Raw genomic sequence first — 20865 nt, 5'->3', positions numbered from 1 at the left:
TCTCTCCAGCTCACACTCTCCCGGAGATGACGCTCGTGTGTGGTAGGGGTAGACCTATTGGCCGCGGTCAGGCCCGCCGCGGAAGGGGGCAGGGGGAGTTCAGCGCCTGCGCAGTGCCTCCTGCTCGGGCGGACGCTTGTCTCCGCGGGAGCGAGTACCCTTCGCCTGCCCGCTCATGAGGGCCGCCGCCCTTCTCAGGGAGCCCGGCTCCTTTCTCCGAGGGGCCAGCTCGGGCTGCTGGTGCCGTCGCTTCTGGGTGGCGTCCGGGGAAGCCGCCGCTGCCTCGCCAGGCTCCGGGGCCCGGACCCCCTTCGACCGAGAGCTGAAGCGGAAGCAGAAGAACTGGGCGGCGCTGCAGCCCGAGCCCGCCAAGTACGATTACCTGAGGGAGGAGGTGAGGCCGGGCTCCCGCTTCCCGCTCCTCGCGGCGGGACCCCGCCCCGCGCAGAGAGGAGACGGCCGCTCGGCCGCCTATCCCCCAGTTCCGGAGGACAGAGGGGCGGGGAGCAGCCCCGCCCGCCCTGGCGGTCTCCGCGGCCAGGGAGGGGCGGTGGGACCGTGACCCCCTTCCCTTGGGAGACCCGCCGCCACCCCCTCGGCCTGCCGCGGGGCGGGGCAAGGAGGAGGTGACGCCCCTGCTGCGGGGGACGCGGCGTCTTCCCCGCACTCGCAGCTGTGCGGGTAAAAGTTGGGTCTGTCCCCGGCCAAACGGCTTCCGCAGCGCCCAGCAGGGCGGCGCCGCGTCCTGCACATACCAAATCGCGCGTACGCGCAGCCCCCACGATGTCGGCGGCGTGAACTCGCTTATTGTCCATCCTACCTCGCTCCTTTGGTACCCGCCTGGCCTTGGACTGCTGTTCGGGCCTGTGCCATAGGAAGGTTTTTTTTGTTGTTTTTTTTTAACAAGACGCTTTCTCCACCTCTGTGCTTGTCTCCTCTTTCGAGCGGGTGGGGAAGATGAGGATAAGCGGGGTGCTAGATTTGGGTTTATAATCTGGGGTAGTAGTTGGCTAATTTGGGTGCCTGGAGAATGTGTGACCACTTGCCTGAGCGTGTAACTAAAAATGGAGGGATGGGGAAAGGAGTAATGAAAATGCTGTTTGCGGCTGTACAGGATATATAGGCAGATACCACTTCAGCTCTTTCAGGTTTTTGCGAACATGCAACACACACTTGCCAAGGGTTAGTAGCATCCACATACATTATGGTTTATACAGTGGAGTACAGTATTAATGATCACATGCATCTCCCTGCTCCAGAGGTAAAGGGTGTCAGTGTAAGGTGTTCAGGGTCTGGTGGGTATTGAACAGATCCTGGCTGTACTCCACCTGGTTATCCCCTTTCTGGCTCATGCTGTAACCTCTTCCTTGTCTGCTGGCTGGGGTTGAGGGGAGAGGCAGGAGTGTGGGGTTCCTTCTCTTCAGGATGCAGTGTCCACAGTGCTTACAGTGGAGATGGTAGGCTCCTTGATACGTAAAGCACACAGTTCATAAAAGACACAGGTCAGGCAGGTGACTCTAAGACTCATTCTCCCTCACCTTCTGTTCCCCTTCCCCTTTTGCAAGGCACTGAGACTCCTGCCTGGAGAATGGGTTTTGCTATCTCCTTTGCCAAGTTGCTGCTGATATTCTTGTTCCTGTGGGAGTGCCATAATGCGAGGTAGACTTCTGGTAGCTTTGACTCCTGAGCAGCACAGTCTGGAAGTGCTACCAGACAGGTTGCTCCTGAAGGGAATATTGTGTTGTGGGATTGCAGGTGTACTGCTTATGTTGGTATAGGTTTGTGCATGTCCACATTGGTACTGTACTTATATAGAACTATACAAGCAGGGGGCTTTGCTCCTGAAAAGGAGCAAAACTATGCCAGAAGAAGTGGAGGGTTCTGCTGGTAGGTAACAAAATTAAGTGTGGATGTATGCAAGGCTGTGCTGAAAAAAAAGTGAGCTTAACTGGGACAACTTTCTAGTGTAGACCAGGCCCAGGATTCTGTGATTTGACCCTCTAACAGCCCCTCCTCCTTTGTCCCCACCCTGCACTGCTAACAAAAAAAGAACTTTCTACCCTCAGGGAGAACAGGGATGGGAAGCTGACGGTTAATTCTTATTTATAATGCTTGTATCTTAATCTCTTGCAATTCTCTAGGTTGGTGGCAGAGTAGCAGACCGGGTGTTTGACATAGCCAGGTAAGTTAAATATCTTGAGTGAGAGATCTCCAGTATCTTTTGACTCTGGAATCTACCCAGTTAAAGGCATGAGTTAAAGTAGATTCTAGTACTATATCTGTTTGAGCCCCCTTGCTAATTTTTGTGGTTCAATCAACACATTTTCTTACATTTTATTTTTTCCCTACTCCTGTGTTGTGTAAGGCCCATATTTGGGGAAAGGAAAGGAGTTGAATATTCAGGAAAAACAGTGAAGCTGACTATAGATAGATACTCTCAAATATACAGAGTAAAAAAAAAAATCTCATCTTTCGGTTACAGTAATTGTAGGTCTTCTTAGATTTATAGTATCCCTTTAGTAAAAATTCAGCTCTCACGTGTTTCAGTATTTACGTAATATCAGAGCTGGCAAACTTATGAGACTCCCTTTGGCCACAGGTTATTAGGGAAGCTGAGGAGAAGCTGAGCAAGGTCCGGGGCAATGTCCTAGTTGTTGGCCTAGTCTCCCTGTGCTGCATGTGTGCCCTCCTCACTGCCCCACACACAAAGGGGGAGTGGGAAGATTGGTGGAATTGCTTTTAGAGTGCTGTCCCTGAATGCTATATAGGGGGCCCAGTCTTTTGTTTCGGTCTGTGGCTATTAGATGTCGGAATGTGGAGTTCTCCCCTGTCATTTCCCTTTCATCCCTGTTCAGATGGCAGGAGAAAAAGAGGAGCTTGCTGCAAAGTTTGGGGGAGTGGGGCAGTACAGTACTGTGCTAAATGTAAACTACTAAAATAATAAAGGAAAAGTTTTTAAAAAAAGATTTGACAAGGCAAGAAAACTGTTTCTATGCTTGTTTCATTTAAATTAAGATGTTAAAAGCAGCATTTTTCTTCTGCATAGTTAAACTTCAAAGCTGTATTAAGTAAATGTCCAGTTGTATACATTTGAAAGAACAGCCATAACGTTTTGTTCAGAGTTACAAACATTTCAGAATTATGAACAGCCTCCATTCCCAAGGTGTTCGTAAAGCTGAGATTCTATTGTAGTAGCAGTGAAACTGAACATCTTGTAAATAGTGCTTTGCTGCTGTATCACAAAGCTGTGAGCAGCAGCGCAGAGGCAGTGCAACTATATGTCTGCCAATTCAGGAAGTCAGCACTACATGGATTTACACTGACTCACAAATTTTAATTCTGCAGAAGTTTATGGCTTATACTCTCACCGTTGGTAGAAGAAGCTTGCTACTGTTAAGTGAGAAAGTGGATTTTTAAAATCGTGTGAGATGTCCTTACTGTCCTTTTCAAATTTTCACTTATTTTGGAAGCCAGTGTTTTATTCTATAGAAACTTGAATTAAAGTTAAAGACTTAACATATCTTTTATGGTCTATGTATTGCCCCAGACCTATAATGAAGCTGCATATTTTTATTTTCTAGAATTATTGTGGCAAGAAAACACACGTGAAGTCATAAATGGGGGAAAATAGACCTCAAGTTACATGCATCAAGTGTCATTAAAGGAAATATGGGCAATATACACCAAAGGAAAATGACTTTGAGCTGTTTATATTGACATTAATTAAAATCATATTTAGTCAGAAAAGATATTTGGAACTTCATAAATTTATGAAATATAGTAGTTTTACTTGCATGCTAAGGAATTTACAAATTCTTTTGCTTAGAACGTTCCCTCTTGCTTTGGATGTTGGTTGTGGAAGTGGCTACATAGCTCAGTATCTCAACAAGGTACTGTATGTTTGTGCTTGTGTCTAAAAATAGTACAAATCATTCTTGTAATGCTGTGCTGTTCACAAATGAAACTTAGAGATTCTTCCATGTCTTGTGGGTAACTGGTTGCTTCTTAATTCTTAAGTCACAGTTTAGAGGTGTGATACCCCCCACCTCTAAAATGTATTGCCATGAAAGATGTAGACTAGACCAGGGGTTCTCACAACAAATTTTTGGGTGGCCTCAGAGTGTAGCCACCAACTCTTGCTGGTGCCCGCTCTGATAATTTTTCCTAAAATACTTTAGGAAAAACAAATAAATATGCACATACACATGTCCAAATCATTGTAATTTATTTATGTACGGTTGTGGGGTTTTTTTTTTGCTGTCTCAACAATTAAAAATAATGTACAGTTGTGTCTATTCTTTACTGGACCTAAACAGAATAGAAATACAAATAAGGTGCTTTGCTTATTTTGGTGGGTTTTTTTTTTTTTTTTAAAGACTTGCTAGCTAGTAAGTCTGCTACTGTGAAAAATGAAGTTTGTCTATTTGTTAATATTTTCCACAGCAGACTTGCTAGCTAGTTGGGATTGTTACTATCACTTTTCACAGCAGAGTTACTCAGTCCTGGCAAGCACGGGAACAAATTAAGCCCTGAATGGGGAGGTGGGTAAGGGGCCATGGGGTGATGGGGGAGGGGGGTGAGCTCAGAATGGGAGCCTGGGGTTCTGCTGCAAGGCTGGGGACTGGAGGAGGCAGCAGGTGTCAGGGTAGACGTGCCGGGGGGTGAGCCCAGAGCTGGAGCCCGAAACCCTGCAGGTAAGGGATGGAGCCTGCTGCCTACCACCCCAGAGCTGAAGCCCAAGCCCCACCACCCCCAGGAAGGTGGGGAACTCATGCTGGCCGCCTGTTTCTACAGGGTTTGTGGCTCCTGAAGGGGAGATGGACCAGCTCCTGCTGGTGGCCTTGGGGCGGGGGTTGATGCTGTGCCTCCCATCCCCCCAGTCACTGCCCAGGAGACTAGATAATTCAGTTTTTGTCACCTCAGTTAAAACTTCCAACAAAGATACCAATTGCAATAGTGGTTCTTCCCATTATGAATGGAACTGAGTCCACTGATTCCTTTCACACAGATCACTGAATCATCAGGGTTGTCAAGGTTCCTCCCCCACCCTGAACTCTAGGGTACAGATGTGGGGACCTGCATGAAAACCTCCAAAGCTTACTTTTACCAGCTTAGGTTAAAACTTCCCCAAGGTACAAATTAATTTTATCCTTTGTCCTTGGAATATCCACTGCCACGACCAAACTCTAACTGGGTTTACTGGGAAACGTAGTTTGGACACGTCTTTCCCCCCGAAATCCTCCCAACCCTTGCACCCCACTTCCTGGGAAAAGTTTGGTAAAAATCCTCACCAATTTGCATAGGTGACCACAGACCCAAACCCTTGGATCTGAGAACAATGAAAAAGCATTCCGTTTTCTTACAAGAAGACTTTTAATAGAAATAGAAGTAAAGGAATCCCCTCTGTAAAATCAGGATGGTAGATACCTTACAGGGTAATTAGATTCAAAACATAGAGAATCCCTCTAGGCAAAAACTTAAGTTACAAAAAAGACACACAGACAGAAATAGTCATTCTATTCAGCACAGTTCTTTTCTCAGCCATTTAAAGAAATCATAATCTAACACGTACCTAGCTAGATTACTTACTAAAAGTTCTAAGACTCCATTCCAGTTCTATCCCTGGCAAAAGCAGCATATAGACAGACACAGACCCTTTGTTTCTCTCCCTCCTCCCAGCTTTTGAAAGTATCTTGTCTCCTCATTGGTCATTTTGGTCAGGTGCCAGGGAGGTTACCTTTAGCTTCTTAACCCTTTACAGGTGAGAGGATTTTTCCTCTGGCCAGGAGGGATTTTAAAGGGGTTTACCCTTCCCTTTATATTTATGACAAGGGTAATTTACAGTTTATAGCACCTTGGGTCAGACTTGAACTGGTGTTCTTAAGATGAAAGGTCCTATCATCCACTCCCCCGTATCTAGACTTCCTTGCTGGAAAGTAACCGGTAAGGCCATAATTAAATTTTAGCACATAAGATAAACTGGGGATCTATTTCTTTTTGGTAGTCTCTTATTTCAGCCTTTTATGAAATAATTTAAAATACAGTCTTACACAGTTGTTTGCAGTGTTGTTGCCAAGTTGGTCCCAGGATATGAGAGACAAGATAGGTGAGGTAATATCTTTTATTGACCCAAATTCTGTTGGTGGAAGGTACATGCTTAGAGCCCAGACCAGAAGAAGAGCTCTGAGTAGCTTAAAAGCTTCCACCTTTCACCAACAAAAATTGATTCAAAAAAGATATTACCTCACCTACCTTGTCTTCCCAAATTACTAACTCTTCAGAGGCAACATTGTGCTTTTCAGTAGATAAGTTCAGTTGGTGATAGTATACAGAAAATCCATGCGTCTGGTCAGTAGTGGCATAAAGAGAAGCTTTAAGGCTAATTCATCTGATTCTGAAATAGCAGATTAAACTAACCTTGACTGGAGTAGACAAAGTGATTAAAGTAAAAAAATTCTAAAACCGTGTACAGTATCAAAGCTGTGCATAGTGTAAATGAAGTCTGTAATGACTTTAAAACTATAATTCGTGGATTTTCTTTATGCTGACAGTAGCATGACACCCAACACTAACTTTTTCTCCAGTACTTCACTATAATTTTTTTAATGGCTTTTGTCATCATAATGCATCTCCTGGTTATCTGAAGGCTAGACTGATATGATGCACACATTGGGATACACCATAACACTCTTCAGAAACTAAAGCTAGTGCAGAACCCCCCACCACCTCCTTGATAAATGGAGTTTCTTGCCCTGAATGTGTATCAATCAGTGCTCCATGATCTGCACTTGGTTTCCTGTGAGTTTTTGGGTGAAGTTGAAGGTGTTGGTATTAACCTATCAAACCTTCCTACCTGAGACTTTTTCTCCATGCCATACTGCCATGGATGAGATCTTAAGATGGACCTATCTCCGAATAAGAGGAGGGGGCTCTGGCAAGGCTTCCTCTGTGAGCGCTTTTTACATTTGTATTATGCCCTTCCCCCAGTCTGAAATAGCACAAATCTGTTGACCTTAACACATGCTTGGCAGTGTGGCTTGATTAGGAGGGATGCTGAAGAAGCAAGTATTGTTGGAGGGGAAGGTGTGGGGAAAATGCATAGCTGATTTTTTTTATTTTTGAGGTTGTCTGTTTTTACTTACTGTATTTAAAATATTTGTAAGACACCTGAAGTGTTCAGAGAGATTGCCTTCTGTTGGTTTATAAATCTAAATATTTGACAGATTTTTCTTATTTCAGGAAACGGTTGAAAAACTTTTTCAAGTAGATATGGCAGAGAATGCTCTGGTGAGTAGCAGTCTGACTTCTGCCTGCTATGCTTTAATTCCACAATACTGAGAAACAAAAGAAATATAGCATCAAATGCAGTTTGAAATTCTATCTATTTATTCTAACCTGACTTAGAAAAATACTATGGAAACTGAAATCCCCACTGTCAGTGTTGTAGCTGATGAAGAATTCCTTCCCTTCAAAGAAGACACATTTGATCTTGTTGTTAGCAGTTTAAGGTTTGTATTAATCATTTCACTAAAGTTTAATGTTTGTGAAATCGGATAAGGGGATAGTGATATTCTTGGGAAAGAAGATAAAGGGTTTAACTAGGCAATGGTATTTCTACAGTCAGGCATTTTCTAGTCTTAGAGATCTTTGATAGTACTGTATATGAATGTAGTCACTCTTAGAATACTATCAAATTTGTTGTGCAGATATTTGACAACTTGTAGAATTACATTAAAAACTTTTATTGGAGAAGAGTCGATGATAGTTCTTTGCTTTGGCTTCTGAAATGTGTTTTGCTGTGACAATTACTTGCCTTTACTCAAATTTTATTCACCACTTAAATCTTAGTAAAATGTACGCTTTGTATTTTAGTTTGCATTGGGTGAATGACCTTCCTAGAGCTTTTAGAGAGGTAAGAAAAACTGTTGCTGTTACCGGTAATCAGAACAAATTTTGGTTTGCAGTTACTTCTCATGTGTACTTCCTTCCTCTTTTGCTTATTTCTAAGATATGTGTGGACAGCTTGCGTTGAAATATTTTTGGTCATATCCCTAGAAGTCTGATTAAATATGATTTTAATACTGTCCACCCATTTTGTTGTTGTCCCTCATTAAGAGGACTCAAATTCTGCTACTATGAGACATTAACTAGAAAAGAAATGACACCACTCTTCACATACTTTGTATTGATAAGGGTTTAAATACATGTGATGACAAAATTAATAGCTGTGAATGATGTTTCCATATTGATTTTGATACCTTGCTAAGATTGTCATTCGGATTAATCCATGGAACACGTCTTACTGAGTGATAACCAAACATATAACATAACTTGTACACACATTCCAGTCTCAAAGCAGTTGATAAAACATATTATGTTATATTTAACTTTCTTAGATTGCAACAATTTTCCATGCAGAAGCATTTCTTACATCAGAATCTCTTTCAAATTGCAGCTAGATACAAAGGAATTTTCTTTAGTTAAAAGCTGCTTGTGCTTTATGACTCACTTCCTACTATGTAACTTTTGGACCAATGGCTTAAAGTAATGGATTTGCAGCTAACTTCTTAAACTTATCCCACATATACTTGATGCTAGTTACTGAATGGTGGTGTCTGCTGACTAGCTGATCAAATGTCTCAACATTAGCACAGAATAACACATCTTGGCTGATAACCTGATTAAATACTACTAATTCCCCCACTATCTTGTATCGTACATTACTTTGTAAGTCAGATCACTTGCGTATTTTATATAAATTATCATCTGTTTAATCAGAACTGGATCATTCAAGGAATAGGTATCAGTCAAGAGCCTTTTTACCTTGATGACATTAGTTGGAATTCATGTGAGGCATGTGGTGACTGAAAGTTGTTACTATCTGATAAGTCTGATTATCTGTTTGTTACCTTACTTATTTTATTTGTCCATTCGTAGTGGACAGTTTTCTATGCTTAGCAAAATACTTACGAAGCTTGTTGGCATTCTCACAAGAGGGGTCAAGAGTTCGAGTGTTAAAATGTTCTTTCAGCCTAGGGGTTTCTCTGGATCAGAGATGGTTATACTACTACATGGTCTAAGAACAGACTGTTATCACAGATTCCTCCACTTGTCACTCATTCACAAGAACAAAAATCACTTTAGGAAAGTAAGAGAATTCTACTTCTCTGTCCTAAACTCTTAAAATTCAAACTATTTACAATACACCTCTGGGGAAAGTATAGCAAACATACATAACCTGTCCTACTGTATTTTCTGTTCACAAGTAAATAGCTGCAGATGTTCTTGTGTCCGTTAAGAATTTTCCATGCAGATAAAATAGTCTTGCCTATCCATAGGCATGTTTTGAATTTAATGTGATTTGGTAGTACTTGGTTTCCTTGGGAATTGCTCTGAGGCACAAATGCAAAATGATGACTTTGGTTCAATATGGAAGATTTTATAGCCTGTTATGCTACTAAAAACTTTGGCTGGACCTCCTTATGTTAATAGAACCCGATACTCTTCTCAGAAATCCAGGCACACGCTTAAGATCCATCTTGTGTACACAATTACTTATGTTTCAGCATACAAAATCAGATACATTTGCTTGAAAATGGTCAGTTAAAAGTACACGTGCCTTGCCTTTTCAAAATCAGTGGGAGTTGGACTGGGCCCTGAATCATAATCTGGTATTAAATTTCACTCAGTTGCATTTTGCTATTGCAGCAATTTCAAAACAAATTGTGTTGAATGAATGTTTGGTATAGTGTGTGATAAATTTGACTAAGGTATCTTACAAATGCGGATTACTGCTGAGTTCAGACAGCAGATTGAATTGATTACAACAAACACTTTCATTTATTTTATCTAGTCTTACCAAGTATTTTAATATTTCCTGTATAAAATGAACTAAAAGTGGAACCTCCAACAGAAATAAAACATCCAACTTTAAGCTTCTTGTTTCTTTAACCCTAATTCTTTAAGTGCTGGAAAGTAAGGGGAGGAGATAATCAGTTGTTTCAGCGACCTTACTGCTTCATCCTTTCTGTAGAGGCAAAAAGAAAACTTTTAAGAACTTTGTACCAAATAGTAACATTAGCAGACCTTTAATATTAAGCAGATTTTCTGTATTATAGATTCATCAAGTCCTTAAGCCAGATGGAGTATTTATTGGTGCCATGTTTGGAGGAGAAACTCTGTATGAACTTCGCTGCTCTTTGCAGCTAGCAGAACTGGAAAGAGAAGGAGGATTCTCGCCACATATATCTCCCTTCGTTGATGTCACTGACTTAGGACATCTGCTGGGAAGAGCTGGCTTTAACACATTGACTGTGGTAATTATCAATATGAGGAGTGGAATAGTTTGGAAAATTAACGGTGGTGCCAATGAGTAATACTAAACTCCCTGGATTCTAGGATAAATGATGTTGGTTTGTTCGTATTAGCCTTTCAATAGGGAGAGAATAGAGCAAATAACCTGGGCATGGCATATCTCCATGGGAGAGACAGCATGATCCTTTAGCAAAGGCAGGTTATCTTCATGGAAATCAATACAGAAATGTACTGTTGATCTGTGTTCATGGTTTCAAAGCTTTAGGAAATTGCAGTGGAGAAGATGAATTAGTTCTGTCTTAAGCATAAGTGGTCGGCTCTTAATTTTGCTAACAAGGAAGTCTGACTTGACTAAATCAGAGATGGATGTCATAGCTAAGGTGATAGTGATTTTCCCTCTTTATATTTCTAACTCCATAGATCCAATAGGTGCCGAGACTAGCAGTAATACATGTCATAAGGTGGTATTAGGTGAAAACTTGTTACTACAGTGATAGGTGCAAATAAACTGAAGTTGGTGAATGACAAACCACATGAACTTGTAATACTCACCTTGAAATTAACTGTCCAAAACATCTTAATGTTTTTATGAAACTAAAGAAATACATGTAAGCATATTAATTGAGTGCATTTACTAGGCATGCTAGATATGGCCTAGTTGATAGTCAGTCACAAAACTACAATTGTGCCCAGACTCCTAAAGCTGCCTCATAATTGTGTACTACATGCCTTGAGCTTTACAACGAACTAAACCTTTTCTTTCTTTAACATTATTTGAGGTAAATATTTTCAATTTACATGTTTGAGGTGTTTAAATATGAACATAGGTGCCTAACTAAGTAGTCTGATTATTCAGAGATGTGGGAACCCACAGTTCTGGTTTAAGTCAATTGCTCATTTTTCTTAGTAATGTAGATGTGTTGTAATTAAGTACTGTGTGTTCTGTATGAAAAGTATCTTGATTGAACTTGTATTGAACCTTGCTATAATTTTAATTTAGTAATGCATTGAAGAACAATAAACGTGTTAGATCTGTTGCTGTTCATGACAGGACTGTTACACACTGATATTAGGAATATGGACCACAAAAGAAATTATATTCAAAATGTTTAAACTTTTGAGTACATAGAGATTGGAATATTATATGCATGTACTTTCACAGATGTTTAAAACCCCGTACATGGAAGTGGACTTGCAGAAGGTGGTCTTTTACTTGGGCAGTGTAAAACAACTCTTGTAGTTTATGGAGACTGACATCTCCGTTCGGTGGACTGTGTATACCTCTTGCAAAAGGGGTTTGAAGTGTCAGAGTAGTTTTGGATACTCTATATCTTGGGTAGTAGAGTGGCTTATACTGTTTTAAAATCAATAGGTAAGAGATTGCAGTGTTTCCTTTAGGATGTGAAACTCCCTTCTGTCATCCATCTCCTGATTGTGCATTACAAGGGACAATAATCCATTGCTTCCCTTGAAGACCACAGCATCAGCTGCTTCAGAATTTGGCAGCACTGAATTGCTTGCCTCTTTATTTCTATTTACAATTCAACTTGTTTATATAAAATCCTGTAGTTTTGACATCTGGCTACTTTAGCCTTCCTCTGATCCCAGCACCGTTATAATTTACTGATATCAGCTGAGGTGGTGCTTTTGCACCTAGAGGTGCAGCAGGGCTTGGCTTGGTTAGCTTCTGGTCCACACAACTTTTTTGAGAACTTCAACCCTACTAGTAAAAATGTAAGACACTATCAGTCAATTGCTATTTTTCTCTTCCTTTTGCTTATAATGGCACTTTAATCTGAATTTGGTGATTCAACTTGAGTTACTAAATATATTTCTGTAGGAATGTAGACATGGCTATCCATGTGTAGTGTTTTTCTTAAAGTGTGATTATATTGCATTAACGGGAGAGAAGTAGTAAAACAAGTTGTATATTTTTGCAAATTGTTATTTTCTTTTCATAGAGCAATCTCTTGTTTTGCTTCAGTTACTTATACACTTGAATTAAACATTTTTTAGGATACTGATGAAATTCAAGTCAACTATCCAGGGATGTTTGAGGTCATGGAAGATTTGCAAGGCAAGTACATTTTTCAGAAATAGCATGTAGGTTACTGTTCAAAATCTTGATTGGCTAAATACAGCAAGATGTGGTAGGATTTGGAGAGGTTAGAGGTTGTGCCTGTTTCTTAACTCCAGCTAAACCTTTGCAGAAAAGTTTTCCTGTTATCTGAGAATTGTGAAGTTCTTGACTAGGAAGAATTATTCATTCTAGCCTTGGAATGTCTGAATTTACGTATTAATTAGGGCTGTCAAGCGATTAAACAGTAATAGAATACAATGTATTTAAATACATTGTATGTTTTCCACATTTTCAAATATATTGATTTCAATTATGACACAGACGACAAAGTATACAGTGCTCACTTTATATTTATTGATTACAAATATTTGCACTGTAAAAAACAAAAGAAGTCATTTTTTAGTTCACCTAATACAAGTACTGTAGTGCTATCTCTTTATCATGAAAGTTAAACGTTCAAATGTAGAATTATGTACCAAAAGAACTGCATTCAAAAATAAAATAGGCTGTTTGGGGGGCACAGCCTTCCCTACCTGGCCCTCCATACAGTTTTGCACCCCGATGTGGCCCTCAGGCCAAAAAGTTTGCCCACCCCTGCTCTATATAGTCATTTTGTACATCTGTTTAGTATCCTTTTTTAAAAAATCTATAAATAATAATGGAGGGGGTAGGCTTAAGCATCAGTATTCAAATTCTGGAAATAAACAAACTAACTTGCTTATTTAAAAAAATCAAGACCAATACTGAGCAGAATAAGTCTTCTGGAAGATAATATAGTGAAATGGCTAACTTTATAAACCATAAATTGTAATACAAGCTGTGCAAGGCTTTTGCATTTTTGCAATGTAAAGTAGATGTTCCCTTAAATCAAATCTCTGTATGCTGTACCATTCTATGGTAAAACTTGGAGGATTCTCCCTCTATATTGACTTAATATAAACGTGTGATTTACACATGAAATTTCAAACTCATGGTGTATGCTGTATCTTCTTTTTTTAAAGCTGAAACATATTTTTAGGTATGGGAGAGAGTAACTGTTCTTGGAATAGAAAACCTATCCTACACAGAGAAACCATGTTGGCAGCTGCGGCAATATATCAAGGTAAAAGTACACATTTAATAGCTATCTTTTTAGCCTTCATTGGTTCTGTGAACATATCTTTTTTCCATGTTACTTTTTTCTTTGACCTTTCTTATCTAAGACACGTGTCTTTTCTGTTTTTTAACACAAAAGTACCATTTATTTTTGTAATAACTTTTTAATAGTAATTACAGTAGATTTGAAATAGATTCACATTTTGTATGGTTGGGATCTCATCTTGTCTTCTGTCCCTTATTACAACCAGAATTTTAAGGGTCTCCCTTTCCTCACAGTAAAAATAGCTTTCAAAAATGTATAGTTGCTTTCAGCAAAAACCATTGTCAGATTCAACATTTCATACTTAATTCTTCAATGTATATAAACCCATTTCTCTTTTTAATAGAAATGTATGGAAGTAATGATGGTTCAGTACCTGCTACATTTCAGATTTATTACATGATAGGCTGGAAATTCCAAGAGTCACAGGTAACATGAAGCCTATCCATTGCTTTATGCTTGAATGTCAGTAACTCCCATATTTCATAAGATAGCCCCTTTTTTTGTTCTAAGCACCTAAGGGGCTTTTTTTAAAGGCTGGTGTGATTTGTTTTGAACATAAAGACGAGTCCTTTGTTTGCTTGTTCGTTTGTTTTTCAGGCAAGACCTGCCCGGAGAGGTTCTGCAACAGTGTCATTTGGCGATCTGGCAAAAATAAATGAATTTATTTCAGGAGAGAAAAAGTAGTTCATCCAATGGCTACAGTTGTACTGGATCTTTTGTGGAACTTTGCATTGCAGATATTCTACAGTTGTCAGATTTCTCCTGTTATGTCACTTTGAAGAGCTAATAAAGTGGTTACAGGACTCGGTTTATATTTCGTTCAGTGCATATTAGTAAGAGAACAACATGGTATCCATTAAAATTTCTATAGGAAGATTAATAGAAGGTTGAAACTTCTTTTTTGGTAACTGATCATTTTCAGATGTAATGTCTGTCTTCACCATTTCGGTGCTAAAGATTGCTCCAAAGGGGGTAACGTTTTGTCAGTATTTATGTACTCTGGGAGTAACAATATGATATTAGAGAGCATCTGCCTGGGGCAGTGAACAGGAATTTCAACTGAACTAATAGGGAAAAAACATCTGCAAATACACAGATCCAATGTAATATATAAGTAGTCTGAAGATCTGTTTTTTTTCTTTGGGGGGCCTCAAAATATGGGTAAAAACACTTGGCCATCAAGTGATGAAATTCTCATGTTTGACCTGCATGTAAAGAGAAGTGAAGGAAACCATACTTGTGAGAGAAAATACCTTGCTGAAGAGCTCAGCTAAGTATCTTTCTTCAAAGTATGTAACAACTAAACAGTTTCTGTGAATCATTATTTGCTAGCAACAGTGATCCATGGTGTGCATTGAGTGAAAGGACCCAGGAAATGCAATCATTGGAGCCTAATTCTTTACTTAATTATTTGAGCAACACTACATCAATGAGGCATGGCAATGCTATTTGTCTCTATACTGACTTGCATTCTAGTGCTTTAAAGAAAAGATGAGGGAAAGATACATCACCTACAGTAATGTTCAAGATACCCCAAACATCACATCAAGGGCAAGGACAGTACCAAGGTGGTAACCTGACAACAGGCTTATTCAGCCTAGGGAGCTTATGCAACATTCTGTTAGTCAATGTGGTGGAACCCATGTAGAAAACATACTAGTCCATAAGTGAAGTACACTAGCTCTTTAGTTAGTAACAGTGGAATAAGTATTCACCAACACTAAATTAGTTTTGTGGTGGGTCTAGTTTCATGATATGAATCCTAAAGTGAGGGCTGGAAGGCAAGAAGTCTCTTGTGTTTCTCTCTCATAGACAGAAACTTCTCTCTCCTTGGCTGAGTAATATCACTGACATCAGGAAGGAGGAACATCTTGGTTTTGAGTTAATAAGCATTTTTCTGGGTAGTATTTGACCGCCAAGGAATCTGATTAAATTCTGCATACGTGGTAGCCACTTGTCAAAAAGCATAAAGATCTTTCTCAGGTTTCTGAATAGCACCAAATGGGCTTTTTGGTAATAGAAAATGGAAGACAAAGAGCATGAACTAGGTGCTTTTTATAGGTAATAAAATCCTTGTTTCTTCCTGACAGCACAAAGCTGGATTTTGTCCTTTCTGGTCATATTGCAAGAAACAATAACAAACCAAAGTAATCTGACAACAAATGCTAAAGTGCACCGGCATTCTGTATTTCATTGCATTTTTTATAGCAACATCTTTGCTATATTACAGGTACAGGATAGTACACGTGAACAGGATTAGCAGTAATCCCAAATATTTTTACACAGTGTGTCTGACCTAATTTCAGGCTTTTTATATTTAGTTTCTCAGGCTTAGATTGCGTTGCAAAAGTTGGACATTGTGTTGTCAGCACTGCCTTAACTCAGTCCTGTTCTACGCTACACAGTTACGTTGTTGTAAGGCAGCTTACGTCGACCTAATTCTGTCAGTGTCTACATTACAGCCTTGTCCTGCCCATGTAAGTCCCTTACTATGACATAATAAGCACCTCCACGGGAGACATAGGGATTATGTCAGTGTAATTAGGGTGACTCAGTGTCTGTGTAAACATTGTGTTACTTATAGTGGCTGTTAGCGCTCTCATCAACTTCGCAGCTTCAGGGAAGTGGGGAGCGGGAGGCTGAAAAGCCGGGACAGCTGGACCCCACTCCCCAGGGACAAGAAGCCCTACGTGGCGTCCCTCCACCACCATCTGGCAGGGAACAGAGAGGCGAGAAGCCCCAGGAGCCTGTGGGCAGCTGGGCTCCTGGCAGAGAGCTGCCAACGGAGCTGAGAGATGGGGCTCTCAGCTCCCCCATGCTGCTTTTAGGTCAGCCGAAGCACTCTTGGTGAGGACTTGCACCTCCCCAGGAGGGTAGTGTGGACATGCACCACTGCAGTAATTGCTCCTAATATGGGTTGACTTAAGTTATTATTGTAGACGTACCCTGTTCCATTGTGCCTGTTGTAATAAAACAATCCCGTAGGTGGAGTTTGACAGAATGGTACAACATAATCCAAGCAATGAAGGTATAACTGTTTGTCTATCCTGCATATAAAGAAACCTTCAAATAGAATTGAAAAACCATCCTATTTTCTAAAGTCTTGGGTTTCTCTTTATCTTCTAATTAACAATGCACTCAGACTGAAAGGAACACGTGTTTTCCCAAATGTAGATTTTTCATTAATTGCATGTACTGTATATTTATTTTTTCTAAATTTTTGCTTTTGAGTTTCTTCTCAAGCACTGCAACTCCTGGTTATGACTGGTTAGGTGTGAAGGGACTAGCGAGAATCAAGAGTAATGTTGTGTGAAAATGTTAATTAGGAGAGCTGCTGCTGTGCCTGGTTCCTCTACCACTAAATCAGCACTTGGGTAGGAGAGAACTGAAACATTAGAAACTTCCTCTCTCTTTCCTTTGCAGAGAAGAAGAATGTGCCACTGGTAATAGGAAAAATGGGCATTGCTGGACAGAGAAACTGCAGATTTGTTTCCCTCCCTACTGCACGGACGAGAGAATACAGATAGAGCACCTAACTTGGGAGTAGGCTGGGAGCTACAGGTGTAGGGAAGAGTAAGTAGGTGCTGCACAGGATCCTTGCGAGTTGGTAGGCAGGAGATTGGTTCTGCTGTTTCCTTGTATATTTAAAAACTTAATAAACAATACTTAAATTAATTTAACTTCCTCATACTATTCACATTACATGATTTAGCAATTCATGTCACTAACATTCACCTTACAAACTTAAGAACAGGGGCTGCTTTATAAAATCTTCAGGTAAAAAAGCCTCGTATCTTGGGTTTTCAAGTGGTACGGGAGCAAGGATATTATGTAAATGAACCAGATCCTGCTTTCACGGAAGTCGATGGTAAAACTTTCCCACTTCCTTCCCTGGGTTAAGACTGAGGTTGCTAGCACCCCTAACAAAGAAAGTACCACATAGGAGTTTATCTCAGCAGCATCTGCTCCAACTTCTGAAATATTGCACCAAAACGATGATTAGTGATAACTTATTCATTAACGGTTTCAGAGTGGTAGCCATCCTCGTTGTTTTCATTCATTAACGAACATTCAGTGATGGACTTTGCCCTGCATGTGTTTAATTAACTTGAAGCACGTGAGTAGTCACATTCAAGTGAAAGGATAACAAAGCATGCACATAAGTGGTTTTAGGTTCAGGGCTTAAGTATGTACAGTGTTACCAGTAGTGATTATGAAGTATAAATTAAGTGCAAAAAACCAATACTGCAATATTAAGCTCAGAGCATGACACTTCTTGAAAGGGTAAAGGGGCAAATCCTGCTCTTCCGCCCAAATTCTAATTTGGGTGATTATATTCTGCTTCCCTAACATTTCCTCTGATGTTTCAGCTTCATTGTGTTCTAGATTCTGTTAATGAATAGAACTGAAAGCTTTAATGGGTTCAATTTATCCCTTTTCCTTTAAAAAGGAAAAATAAATATACTCCCCACTATAATACTGGTTTACTAGTTTGTGACCTATATTTCAGCATACGCCTGCAAACTAATACTTTTACTTTGAATTTTTAAATACGATACAGACAGACATGTCTGTAGTTAGAACTGTGTTAAACTTTCAGTATGAATCATTTCCATGTTTAGGGTTTAAGTCTTTTATCTTAGTTCTCTCGAACCACATTTAGCTAAAATGGGATATGCAATTCCCAGGCTAGGTATAATTTAGAGCTGTTTAAATACTTTAAAAAAAAATCAGCTGTTGCAAAATAAATGCCTTAAATGCCAAGCAGTTGTTAGGATGACAGTGTGTCTTTTGTTATAAGACGAGATACTTTACTTAATGCATGAAAGCTGCTTTTTAAGTTCAGGCACAAGATAAAGCAAAATGCATGCTGGGAGATGATTACTTCTGGCTTTGTCAAAGACTAAAGCAGTCCAAAATCAAAATACAAGTGTAATGAGAATCTCTTAAAGAGGAAATACATACAAAGATGATCAAGATCTGACAACTATGATCGGTAGGCATGATTGCAGTGTTTTGCACAGAAAACATACATAGAGTTTTATCTAAGCTTACTGGAATAGGGGGAGATCATGGCATATGAGGCATTGCATTTTAAATTAGTAACTTAAGCATATGACCTCACATTCCTTGTGCATCCGGAATTCACCTTTAAAGTCGGGGGAGCTCATGGTGTACAGGAAATATAAGGTCAAGCCCTTGGGAAACTGTCAGAGGCTGGGGTGCAATCCAGACTAGTGAAGACTGTCCCCTCTTACCCTGTAAGCCGGAGTGCCTCACAATGCATTGCCACTATAGCTCTCTGCCTGGAATGCCCACAGTCAACACCAAGCATGCACTATGTCTACATATTGAGCAGCCCTGGGCCAACAGTTTGGATCCTGGAGCCTGCCTGCAATACCACAGACTTCCACTGGTCTCCACCAGACTTGGTTAACAACTGGTAAGGGATTCCACACTCCCCCCAGCCCCCAATTTCCCCAAAAACATGTGTTCTGAAATGTTCAGCCCTGTCCTAGAACTATCAGAGGACTGTCAAGGGTCTTTTTTCCTTCAAAAAGTCAATATTCAACAGTTTGTTCCTTTAACTAGGGTTACCAACCAGTTCAAACATAGTACTGGATTGGTTTCGATTAAAAATAAAAAAGTTTATTTAATTATAAAGAGAGCGATTACGTGAGTACAAGTATAAGGATTAAACTCAGAAATGGTTGCAAGAGAAATAAAGATAAAGTGTATTCTGGTAACTAAACTTAACAAGTGAGACTTGGTTCAAGGTAAAATCCTCACCACATTTCCATCAAGATGGCTGACCAAACTCCTGATTCAGCATCTATCCTCCAAAGTCAAAAGGCTGGTACCTTCATCTTCTGAGGTGAAAGATAACTAGGGGTTTCTTGGCCCCTCTATTTTATAGTCCAATGACACTTTGAAATGGATTTCTTCTGAAGGATACCTCCAGATAAAAGTGTGTGTGTAGCTTGTGAGGTAGGCAACAATGCAGACTGTTTTGAAGGAAGTGGCATGCTACTTCTTCCTTGCTGGAGTAGTTGTCTGCTAAAATGCAAATTTTTTAGTTGTTGACTCCTTCACTACAATTGAATAAAAATTAGACATGTGATTGTCAATCTTCTCCCTGGCTGTGATAGTGTGAGGTTTGTCTCGCTCCCTTGTTGGCTTGATGGGTCTGTTCACACAGTATGCAAATACATTCTTATTGTCTTTCAAAAAGAAAAGGAGTACTTGTGGCACCTTAGAGACTAACCAATTTATTTGAGCGTAAGCTTTCGTGAGCTACAGCTCACTTCATCGGATGCATGCTGTGGAAAATACAGAAGACGTTTTTATACACACAAACCATGAAAAAGTGGGTGATTATCACTACAAAAGGTTTTCTCTCTCCTGCTGGTAATAGCTTATGTAAAGTGATCACTCTCCTTACAATGTATATGATAAGGTGGGCCATTTCCAGCACAAATCCAGGTTTTCTCCCCCCCACACACCCCTCCCAAAAAACCCACTCTCCTGTTGGTAATAGCTTATCTAAAGTGATCACTCTCCTTACAATGTATGAGCTCTCAAAAATGGATACTCTCATGAAAAACCAACCTTCCACACAAACTTCCTCGTGGCTGGACTTTACTAAAACTGGACAAGCCATTTACAACACACACTTTGCTTCTCTACAAAAGAAAAAGGACACTAAACTTTCTAAACTACTACATGCCACAAGGGGCCACAGCAATGGTTCCCTCAACCTACCCAGCAATATTGTTAACCTATCCAACTATACTCTTAGCCCAGCAGAAGCAGCTGTCCTATCTCGGGGCCTCTCCTTCTGCCCCTCCACCCCCATGAACATGATACAGTTCTGTGGTGACCTAGAATCCTATTTTCGACATCTCCGACTCAAGGAATATTTCCAACACACCTCTGAACAACATACTAATCCACAGAGACCTCCCTACCAACACTACAAGAAGAAGGATTCTAGGTGGACTCCTCCTGAAGGTCGAGACAGCAGACTGGACTTCTACATAGAGTGCTTCCGCCGACGTGCACGGGCTGAAATTGTGAAAAAGCAGCATCACTTGCCCCACAACCTCAGCCGTGCAGAACACAATGCCATCCACAGCCTCAGAAACAACTCTGACATCATAATCAAAAAGGCTAACAAAGGAGTGCTGTTGTCATCATGAATAGGTCGGAATATGAACAAGAGGCTGCTCGGCAGCTCTCCAACACCACTTTCTACAAGCCATTACCCTCTGATCCCACTGAGAGTTACCAAAAGAAACTACAGCATTTGCTCAAGAAACTCCCTGAAAAA

General features: G+C 40.3%; 2 protein-coding genes across 4 annotated transcripts in view; one reads left to right on the top strand and one right to left on the bottom strand.

Moving 5' to 3' along the window:
* The window catches only part of ESF1 (ESF1 nucleolar pre-rRNA processing protein homolog), a 71045-nt gene extending 70318 nt beyond the window's left edge, over positions 1–727 (bottom strand). The window contains exon 1 of one of the 3 annotated variants that reach the window (XM_043544012.1): positions 383–727. The gene's annotated coding sequence lies outside the window, so the exon portion shown is untranslated. The remainder of the gene's footprint in view (positions 1–382) is intronic. The other 2 variants (XM_043544007.1, XM_043544004.1) reach the window with 2 other exon arrangements.
* On the top strand, positions 27–14361 carry NDUFAF5 (NADH:ubiquinone oxidoreductase complex assembly factor 5). Its single transcript, XM_037896112.2, is given in 12 exon segments — positions 27–126; positions 129–394; positions 2142–2182; positions 3827–3890; positions 7240–7287; positions 7405–7508; positions 7873–7912; positions 10119–10316; positions 12331–12391; positions 13413–13496; positions 13879–13961; positions 14133–14361. Coding segments are annotated over 12 exon segments (1176 nt in total). The 3' UTR covers positions 14220–14361.
* Positions 14362–20865: the final 6504 nt, after the last annotated feature.

The sequence above is a fragment of the Chelonia mydas genome, chromosome 3 (assembly GCF_015237465.2).
Source record: "Chelonia mydas isolate rCheMyd1 chromosome 3, rCheMyd1.pri.v2, whole genome shotgun sequence".
In the NCBI taxonomy this organism is placed as follows: domain Eukaryota; kingdom Metazoa; phylum Chordata; order Testudines; family Cheloniidae; genus Chelonia; species Chelonia mydas.
This window is presented reverse-complemented; position numbering and strand designations above follow the sequence as displayed.